Source organism: Ranitomeya imitator, chromosome 2 (assembly GCF_032444005.1).
Source record: "Ranitomeya imitator isolate aRanImi1 chromosome 2, aRanImi1.pri, whole genome shotgun sequence".
In the NCBI taxonomy this organism is placed as follows: domain Eukaryota; kingdom Metazoa; phylum Chordata; class Amphibia; order Anura; family Dendrobatidae; genus Ranitomeya; species Ranitomeya imitator.
The window spans coordinates 230,793,303-230,804,208 of NC_091283.1; the positions used below are offsets into that span (position 1 = coordinate 230,793,303).

The 10,906-nt window shown below is 50.3% G+C and overlaps 1 protein-coding gene across 2 annotated transcripts in view; it reads left to right on the plus strand.

Moving 5' to 3' along the window:
• PRKAR1A (protein kinase cAMP-dependent type I regulatory subunit alpha) overlaps nt 1-10,438 on the plus strand; it is a 49,657-nt gene extending 39,219 nt beyond the window's left edge. For both annotated transcript variants that reach the window (XM_069748694.1, XM_069748695.1), the window contains exons 9-11: nt 7,243-7,364; nt 7,474-7,555; nt 7,633-10,438. In XM_069748694.1, the coding sequence (XP_069604795.1) occupies nt 7,243-7,364; nt 7,474-7,555; nt 7,633-7,805 (377 nt within the window). In that variant the 3' untranslated portion in view covers nt 7,806-10,438. The remainder of the gene's footprint in view (nt 1-7,242; nt 7,365-7,473; nt 7,556-7,632) is intronic.
• The last annotated feature ends 468 nt before the right edge of the window (nt 10,439-10,906 follow it).

Here is a 10,906-nt window from a genome sequence, read left to right on the forward strand (position 1 = left end):
ACATGCACAAAAGTTGCAACACATGCAAAAGTTGCCTCACACAAAACTTGCACATACTCAAAAGGCACCACACATAAAACTCGCCATGCACAAAACTCGCCATGCGCAAAACTCGCCATGTGCAAAACTTGCTGCACACAACTTGCTACACTAACCTGTCACATGCAACTCGACACACAAAAAGTTGCTACACGCATATCGCCGCACAAAACTCATCTCACAAAAGTCGCTACATGCATGTCGCCACACGCAACTCAACACACACAACTTGACACATGAAACTCGCCCTAAAACACACAAGAGTCTGGTATTATCCTTCAAAAATAAAAATCTGATTAATAAGCAGACAAACTACAAGAGCAACAAATGTACCATATAGGAAATACGGCAGCTGTCAGTCACATGACCTGTCTATTATGTGTATGTGTGAGCTAATATATACTGCCAGGGGGAGGGCTTCCTGTTGGCTGGGGATTTATCAGGCTGGCAATTTAGCTTACAAATACTGAGGTAAAAATACTGAGCAAATAACGTGTGAACGCGGTCTAATACAGGAGGAGATGACACACAGGTATATACTATATACAGGGGAGATGACACACAGGTATATACTATCTACAGGAGAGATGACACACAGGTATATACTATATAGAGGAGGAGATGACATACAGGTACATATATATACAGGAGGAGATGACATACAGGTATATACTATATACAGGAGGAGATGACACACAGGTATATACTATATACAGGAGCAGATGACCTACAGGTATATACTATATACAGGAGGAGATGACACACAGATATATACTATATACAGGGGAGATGACACACAGGTATATACTATATACAGGAGGAGATGACATACAGGTATATACTATATATAGGAGGAGATGACATTCAGGTATATATTATATATAGGGGAGATGACACACAGCAGGTATATACTATATACAGGGGAGATGACATACAAGTATATACTATATACAGGAGATGACATACAGATGTATACAATATATAAGGGAGATGACAAACATGTATATACTGAGGTGATGAGGTGAAAATGAGAGGTGTGAGGTGAAAATGAAAAGGTGTGAGTGCAAAATGAGGAGTGAGGAAAAATAGTGGAGTGATCAGAAAATGACAGATGTGATGTTGAAATGACAAGTGTTAGGGGGGAATGAGAGGAGTGAGGGAGAAAATGAGAGGTGTGAGGGAGAAAATGAGAGATGTGAGGGGGAAAATGAAAGATGTGATTGGGAAAATGAGAGGCGTGATGGGAAAATAAGAGACGTGAGGTGCTATAACTAAAAACAGATATTTACTATGCCCAGGCAACGCCGGGCTCTTCAGCTAGTGTGTGTGTGTATATATATATATATATATATATATATATATATATATATATATATATATATATATATATATATATATATATATATATATATATATATATATATATATACACACAGTGGGGCAAAAAAGTATTTAGTCAGTCAGCAATAGTGCAAGTTCCACCACTTAAAAAGATGAGAGGCGTCTGTAATTTACATCATAGGTAGACCTCAACTATGGGAGACAAACTGAGAAAAAAAATCCAGAAAATCACATTGTCTGTTTTTTTAACATTTTTTTTTTGCATATTATGGTGGAAAATAAGTATTTGGTCAGAAACAAACAATCAAGATTTCTGGCTCTCACAGACCTGTAACTTCTTCTTTAAGAGTCTCCTCTTTCCTCCACTCATTACCTGTAGTAATGGCACCTGTTTAAACTTGTTATCAGTATAAAAAGACACCTGTGCACACCCTCAAACAGTCTGACTCCAAACTCCACTATGGTGAAGACCAAAGAGCTGTCAAAGGACACCAGAAACAAAATTGTAGCCCTGCACCAGGCTGGGAAGACTGAATCTGCAATAGCCAACCAGCTTGGAGTGAAGAAATCAACAGTGGGAGCAATAATTAGAAAATGGAAGACATACAAGACCACTGATAATCTCCCTCGATCTGGGGCTCCACGCAAAATCCCACCCTGTGGGGTCAGAATGATCACAAGAACGGTGAGCAAAAATCCCAGAACCACGCGGGGGGACCTAGTGAATGAACTGCAGAGAGCTGGGACCAATGTAACAAGGCCTACCATAAGTAACACACTACACCACCATGGACTCAGATCCTGCAGTGCCAGACGTGTCCCACTGCTTAAGCCAGTACATGTCCGGGCCCGTCTGAAGTTTGCTAGAGAGCATTTGGATGATCCAGAGGAGTTTTGGGAGAATGTCCTATGGTCTGATGAAACCAAACTGGAACTGTTTGGTAGAAACACAACTTGTCGTGTTTGGAGGAAAAAGAATACTGAGTTGCATCCATCAAACACCATACCTACTGTAAAGCATGGTGGTGGAAACATCATGCTTTGGGGCTGTTTCTCTGCAAAGGGGCCAGGACGACTGATCCGGGTACATAAAAGAATGAATGGGGCCATGTATCGTGAGATTTTGAGTGCAAACCTCCTTCCATCAGCAAGGGCATTGAAGATGAAACGTGGCTGGGTCTTTCAACATGACAATGATCCAAAGCACACCGCCAGGGCAACGAAGGAGTGGCTTCGTAAGAAGCCTTTCAAGGTCCTGGAGTGGCCTAGCCAGTCTCCAGATCTCAACCCTATAGAAAACCTTTGGAGGGAGTTGAAAGTCTGTGTTGCCAAGCGAAAAGCCAAAAACATCACTGCTCTAGAGGAGATCTGCATGGAGGAATGGGCCAACATACCAACAACAGTGTGTGGCAACCTTGTGAAGACTTACAGAAAACGTTTGACCTCTGTCATTGCCAGCAAAGGATATATTACTAAGTATTGAGATGAAATTTTGTTTCTGACCAAATACTTATTTTCCACCATAATATGCAAATAAAATGTTAAAAAAACAGACAATGTGATTTTCTGGATTTTTTTTTCTCAGTTTGTCTCCCATAGTTGAGGTCTACCTATGATGTAAATTACAGACGCCTCTCATCTTTTTAAGTGGTGGAACTTGCACTATTGCTGACTGACTAAATACTTTTTTGCCCCACTGTATATATATCCATCACTGCCAGGATCCCCCAATAACACCAGAACGGTATGCTGCCACCCGACAGGATCCCCCAATAACACCAGAACGGTATGCTGCCACCAGCCAGGATCCCCCCATAACACCAGAACGGTATGCTGCCACCTGACAGGATCTCCCAATAATACCAGAACGGTATGCTGCCACCTGCCAGGATCCCCCAATAACACCAGAACGGTATGCTGCCACCAGCCAGGATCCCCCAATAACACCAGAACGGTATGCTGCCACCAGCCAGGATCCCCCAATAACACCAGAACGGTATGCTGCCACCAGCCAGGATCCCCCAATAACACCAGAATGGTATGCTGCCACCCCACAGGATCCCCCAATAACACCAGAAAGGTATGCTGCCACCTGACAGGATCCCCAATAACACCAGAACGGTATGCTGCCACCCGACACGATCCCCCAATAACACCAGAACGGTATGCTGCCACCCGACTGGATCCCCCAATAACACCAGAAAGGTGTGCTGCCACCTGACAGGATCCCCCAGTAACACCAGAACGGTGTGCTGCCACCTGACAGGATCCCCCAGTAACACCAGAAAGGTGAGCTGCCACCCCACAGGATCCCCCAGTAACACCAGAACGGTATGCTGCCACCTGACAGGATCCCCCAATAACACCAGAACGGTATGCTGCCACCTGACAGGATCCCCCAATAACACCAGAATGGTGCGCTGCAACCAGTTCCTCGTTAGATATAAGCCCGGTCTGTTACCAAGCCTATATCGCGTCAGGAACCAACCCCAGGAAGCGTATAAGGACTGGCCGGACTTACAGATGTGGGAGATCGGGTTACGAGATAAAAGAGCAGCCGAAAATTAATATTTTTAATTTCTGAAAGGCGCACTAGAAACTACAAATATATACAGAATATTATACAGATAATACAGCCAGAGGTACAGATAAAAGTAGGGTAGAGGTTGGGAAAGCAGTTAGCTGTAGGTGCCCAGTTTCCGTGTCTTATAGAATGTGGGCCCCAGGGAAGCTCTGACTCCACAGGTACTTCCTTAGTTCGTGGCTTCCAAGGCAGAACGATGATAGAGCTGAAAGTGTGTAGCTAGTTTTTAACCCTTAGCTCGCCTCCGCTCCCCCCCCCCCCCCCCACCATTATTTGCCACTCCCTCTCTGGGATGTACTGAATTCTCCTCCCCTGACTTCCTAGCCGAAATGATTCCCAATATCTAGGATGGGTCATGACTTCCTAGCGGGAGGTCCAAATGGGACGACTGACTTCTCAACATGTTCATTGGGGCTGGACTAGTGATGAGCGAGTATACTCGTTGCTCAGGTTTTCCTGAGCACGATCGGGTGACCTCCGAGTATTTGTTAGTGTTCGGAGATCTAGTTTTCATCACTGCAGCTGAATGATTTACAGCTATTAGCCAGGCTGAGTACATGTTGGGGTTGCCTGGTTGCTAGGGAATCCTCACATGTAATCAAGCAGGCTAGTAGTTGTAAATCATTCAGCTGCAGCGATGAAAACTAAATCTCCAAACACTTACAAGTGCTCGGGGAAAAACCAGAGCAACAAGTATACTCGTTCATCACTAGGCTGGACCGATACAGAGTCCAAACTTGGGTCGGCTAAGAGGTTCTGGAGAGCCAGTCTTGATAGCTCGGTATCCGGGACAGCTAGAGAGATATGAGATGCAGGGGTGCGTGCAGGGGGCTCCCGGGGTTCTGGTGGTATATTGGGCATAACCCTGAGATGCACGGTACTCTTATAATTCATCTCTAGATGTCGGTGATGCTCAGTCTAGCTTCCATGGTACTCTAATAATTCATCTCTAGATGGCGGTGATGCTCGGCCTAGCTTCCATGGTACTCTAATAATTCGTCTCTAGATGGCGGTGATGCTCGGCCTAGCTTCCATGGTACTCTCATGATTCATCTCTAGAAGTCGGTGACGCTGGGTCTTTCCTGCATGGTACTCTCATAATTCATCTCTAGATGTCGGTGATGCTCGGTCTAGCTTCCATGGTACTCTCATAATTCATCTCTAGATGTTGGTGACTCTGGGTCTGGCCTGCATCGTACTCTCATGACTCATCTCTAGATGTCGGTGATACTGGGTGTTGTGAAATATGTGTATATATATATCTATATGTGTGTAGTGACATATGTCTAGGGTTATATGTGTGACAAGTGATAATGTAACACCTGTCCTGAAGGCAAGTCGCACCTAGGTGTTAATAGGTACTTCCTTGGGACTAGTAGAAATTGTGCCTCCATATCACACCAGGAGGTCTAGCTAGAGCCAAGAAGAAGGTAACATCTGGCACCTCTGAGTTCTTGGAGGGGAGATGCTCAATTGCCGCCTGAGGTGATGTATTCCTGGGAACCTGGTCACAAGTGTCTCAAGAGGAAAATAATATATATTCATTAGTAGAGCGGCCGTGGCCAATCAACAAGCCAGCGATTGTGATATAAACCTGAGGGGCCGGTCTAGAAACCTGACCTCAGACCAAAGTTATAAATTTAGGCTGCAGACAGAGAATTGTGTTCACATGTGAGGGCAGCCTGAGAAGCTGATGTGTTCCAACTCCATTCAGCCCCCCTCAGGGAGCAGAAAGCAAACTACCAGTTAGATAATTTCTGTAAGTTTTCTCCGGTTTATTTTGATACTGTTTTGCATAAGTTGTATGTCTTTTTATTATCATATTTTTATACCTTTTCTTATTGTAAGCATTGAACCTTTTGTTATTAAAGTATAAAACTTTTAACAAATTGAACCTTGAATGTTCTAAAAGAATCAATATCCTAAGGTGTGTGAGCCTTATGAGTGATAGACATTGTCACGAATCGTTGCTCCGTGGTGTCACTTATTCGTCACATGCCTGCTCTCACACGTGACTTTGGGTTGTGCCTGCAAGGGTTAATCTATCTCCCCTCTCTCAGTCCAGCATTCACCCTCTGTCCTATGCTGTAATGGGAGCATAAATCACACACCGACCCAGGCCACACACCCGCTCATACGCGCTGCCACCACTCATCGAATACACGGGCGATGAGTCCCAGAAATAACTAATTAAAATATGTCTATCACTTATAAGGCTCACACACCTCTAGGCTATGGATTCTTTAGAACATTCAAGGTTCAACTTATTAAAGGTTTATACTTTAATAGAAAAAGGTTCAGTGCTTACAAGAAAAAGGTATAAAAATATGATAATAAAAAGACATACAACTTATGCAAAACAGTGTAAAATAAAGAGGAGGAAACTTACAGAAATCATCTAACTTGTAGTCTGCTTTCTGCTCTCTGAGGGGGGGTGAATGTAGTTGTGGAACACATCAGCTTTTCAGGCTGCCCTCATCATGTGAACACCATTCTCTGTCTGCAGCCTAAATTTATAACTTTGGTCTGAGGTCAGGTTTCTAGACCGGCCCCTCAGGCCAATATCATAACTGCTGCCTGTTTGATTTGGCCACGGCCGCGCTACTAATGAATATATATTATTTTCCTCTGGAGACATGTGTGAAATGGTTCCCAGGGATACCTTCCATCAAGCAGCATTTAGCATCTCCCCTCCAAGACCTCAGAGGTGTCAAGTGTTCCTTTGTTCTTGGCTCTAGCTAGACCCCCTGGTGAGATATGGAGACAGAATTCCTACTCTTCCCAAGGAAGTACATATTAACACCTAGGTGCCACTGGCCTTCAGGACAGATGCTACATTATCACTAGACAGATGTCAGAGGTCACTACACACATATAGATATATATAATATATATACACATATTCCACCACAGACATATTTTTATTAGTATTATTATTAGTCCGGGACTCATCGCCCGTGTATTCGATGAGTGGTGGCAGCGTGTATGAGCGGGTGTGTGGCCTGGGTCGGTGTGTGATTTATGCTTCCATTACAGCATAGGACAGATGTTGAATGCTGGACTGAGAGAGGGGAGATAGATTAACCCTTGCAGGCGCAACCCCAAGTTGCGTGCTGAGAAGTGGGTACGTGACACACTGTTATCTGTGGTGTTACATAGGACTGCAGGTGACATCTACATTTTCTGTACTCAGAGATATCACTGTGACATAGGACAATAGGTAGTTACCACCTGGGGTCTCAGCCCTTTAGGTTACCTGTCTTGTTTCCCCCCTCCAGAGTCTCTGGATAAGTGGGAGCGGCTGACGGTGGCCGACGCTCTGGAGCCCGTGCAGTTTGAAGATGGACAGAAGATTGTGGTCCAGGGAGAGCCGGGTGATGAGTTCTTCATCATCCTGGAGGTGACGGTGCAGGCTTGGAGGGGGGTCCTATGGCTGGGGGTGCAGTATTGGGGGGCACAGGGGCTGGTGGTGTCTGACTTTATCATTGCTGTTGTCTGCTTCTCCATAGGGTACAGCTGCCGTGCTGCAGCGCCGCTCGGAGGCTGAGGAGTTTGTGGAGGTCGGGAGGCTGGGGCCCTCGGATTACTTTGGTGAGTGCCTCTTCTGCTGTCTGATTGCAGCCGCCTCTCTGCTGCACTCGTCTGTCACACGTCTCCTTTCCTTATAGGTGAGATTGCGCTGCTGATGAACAGACCCCGAGCTGCCACCGTGGTTGCCAGGGGCCCCTTGAAGTGTGTGAAGCTGGATCGCCCGCGCTTTGAGCGGGTTCTGGGGCCTTGCTCCGACATCCTGAAGAGGAACATCCAGCAGTACAACAGCTTTGTGTCGCTGTCGGTGTGAGCCGCCCCTGTGCCCGCATCCTCCACCACCGCACCGCTTTACCTCCGCAGATAGCTTGTGCTCCACGCTGCCACCATCACCCGCCAGCCTCCAGACCAGGACGAGCTTGGAAGCCTCACCCCTTTTATAATTTAGAAGTTGTTTTCTATGTCCTTTTAACCCTTGCCTTGCCAATGCCTTGTGGCTGCCGTGGGAGGTCCTGGTGCTGCCCGCCTAGAGCTGGAAGAGGGGTGTCTGCTTCCTGGGTTGCCAAGGCCTCTGTCGCTGGACTCTGATCCGGTCCTGCTGGTGGCCAATGAACCGGGTGTCACCCCGCTGCCGTGTCTTTGCACACAAGGAAACGTCTGGACGTGGTGGCCCTGTGACCAGCATCTGCCCAGGGTGCGGTGTGACCTGCCTCTGCCCAGGGTGCGGAGTGCCCTGTTACCAGCCTCTGCCCAGAGTGTGGTGTGACCAGCCTATGCCCCGGGTGCGGTGTGACCAGCCTATGCCCTGGGTGCGATGTACCCTGTGTGACCAGCCTCTGCCTGGATGCAGGGTGCCCTGTGACCTGCCTCTGCCCCGGGTGCGGTGTGCCCTGTGTGACCAGCCTCTCCCCAGGGTGCAGTGTGACCTGCCTGTGCCCCGAGTGCAGTGTGCCCTGTGTGACCAGCCTATCTGGATGCAGGGTGCCCTGTGACCTACCTCTGTCCAGAGTGCAGTGTGCCCTGGGTGCGGTTTGCCCTGTGTGACCAGCCTCTGTTCCGGGTGCGGTGTGCCCTGTGAACAGCCTCTGCCCCGGGTGCGGTTTGCCCTGTGGCCAGCCTTTGCCCTTGGTATGGTTTGCCTTGTGATCAGCCTCTGCCCAGGGTGCGGTGTGCCCTGTGGCCAGCCTGTGCCCTGGGTATGGTTTGCCTTGTGACCAGCCTCTGCCCAAGGTGCGGTGTGCCCTGTGGCCAGCCTGTGCCCTGGGTATGGTTTGCCTTGTGACCAGCCTCTGCCCAGGGTGCGGTGTGCCCTGTGTGACCAGCCTCTGCCCTGGGTGCGGTGGGCCCTGCCTCTGCCCCGGGTGCGGTGTGACCTGCCTGTGCTGTGCCCTGGGTGCGGTTTGCCCTGTACCCCGGGTGCGGTGTGACCTGTGGCCAGCCTCTGCCCCGGGTGGGGTTTGAGCTATGGCCAGCCTCTGCCCCGGGTGCGGTGTGACCTGCCTCTGCCCTGGGTGCGGTGTGCCCTGCCTCTGCCCGGGTGCGGTGTGCCCTGCCTATGCCCCGGGTGCGGTGTGACCTGTGGCCAGCCTCTTCCCCGGGTGCGGTGTGACCTTCCTCTGCCCTGGGTGTGGTTTGCCCTGTGTCCCGGGTGCAGTGTGACCTGTGGCCAGCCTGGGTGCGGTGTGCCCTGTGACCAGCCTGGTTGCGGTTTGACGTGTGGCCAGCCTCTGCCTCGGGTGCGGTTTGACGTGTGGCCAGCCTCTGCCTCGGGTGCGGTTTGACGTGTGGCCAGCCTCTGCCTCGGGTGCGGTTTGACGTGTGGCCAGCCTCTGCCTCGGGTGCAGTTTGATCTGTGGCCAGCCTCTGCCCTGGGTGCGGTGTGCCCTGCCTCTGCCCTACGTGCGGTGTGACCTGTGCCCTGCCTCTGCACAGGGTGCGGTGTGACCTGTGACCATCCTGGATGCGGTGTGACCTGTGACTAGCCTGGGTGCGGTGTGCCCTGCCTCTGTCCTGGGTACGGTGTGCCCTGCCTCTGCCCCGGGTGCGGTGTGACCTGTGACCAGCCTGGGTGCGGTGTGCCCTGCCTCTGCCCCGGGTGCGCTGTGCCCTGCCTCTGCCCCGGGTGCGGTGTGACCTGTGACCATCCTGGATGCGGTGTGACCTGTGACCAGCCTGGGTGCGGTGTGCCCTGCCTCTGCCCCGGGTGCGCTGTGCCCTGCCTCTGCCCCGGGTGCGGTGTGACCTGTGACCAGCCTGGGTGCGGTATGCCCTGCCTCTGCCCCGGGTGCGGTGTGACCTGTGACCAGCCTGGGTGCGGTGTGCCCTGCCTCTGCCCCGGGTGCGGTGTGCTCTGCCTCTGCCCTGCGTGCGGTGTGATCTGTGCCCTGCCTCTGCCCTGGGTGCGGTGTGACCTGTGACCAGCCTGGGTGCGGTGTGCCCTGCCTCTGCCCTGGGTGCGGTGTGCCCTGCCTCTGCCCAGGGTGCGGTGTGACCTGTGACCAGCCTGGGTGCGGTGTGACCTGTGACCAGCCTGGGTGCGGTGTGCCCTGCCTCTGCCCTGGGTGCGGTGTGCCCTGCCTCTGCCCCGGGTGCGCTGTTTGTCCCGTGTCGACTGCAGGTCACAGCTGCCGCCTTTTCTGTCTTGTGTGGATGCTCCTCAGGCGTCGCCCCAGTTTTATCGGCAATTTTTTATGTAATGCGAGTAATAAAGCCGTCTATTCCCGGTGACCCCGGGGCGTTGGGGTCGGGCGTGGGCTTTTAGCAGTGGTGATTATTTTGCGCTCTGTGTCTGGCATTTACTTGTGTGCAGGCTCTGGCCGTCGCGTCACATTCAGAGGACCAGTTTTGTATCGTTATCTGTGCTCAGATCTCTATAAATAAAGATTTATTCCTTTTCTTATAGATTCTCCTCACAAGCCGATCAGCAATAAATGATTTTACTTCTTACCTGCTGCTGCTTTTTGTGCTGAGCCCCAGTGTCCTCCAGGTGGCGCCACTTGTTTCTGATCTAAAGGCGCCTCTTCTTCAGTGTCCTCCAGGTGGTGCAGCGTACATCTGATCTGACTGTGCTAGGCTTCAGTGTCCTCCAGGTGGAGCAGTGTACATCTGATCTGACTGTGCTAGGCTTCAGTGTCCTCCAGGTGATGCACCGTACATCTGATCTGACTGTGCTAGGCTTCAGTGTCCTCCAGGTGGTGCAGGGTACATCTGATCTGACTGTACTAGGCTTCAGTGTCCTCCAGGTGGAGCAGGGTACATCTGATCTGACTGTGCTAGGCTTCAGTGTCCTCCAGGTGGTGCAGGGTACATATGATCTGATTGTGCTAGGCTTCAGTGTCCTCCAGGTGGTGCAGGATACATCTGATCTGACTGTGCTAGGCTTCAGTGTCCTCCAGGTGGTGCAGGGTACATCTG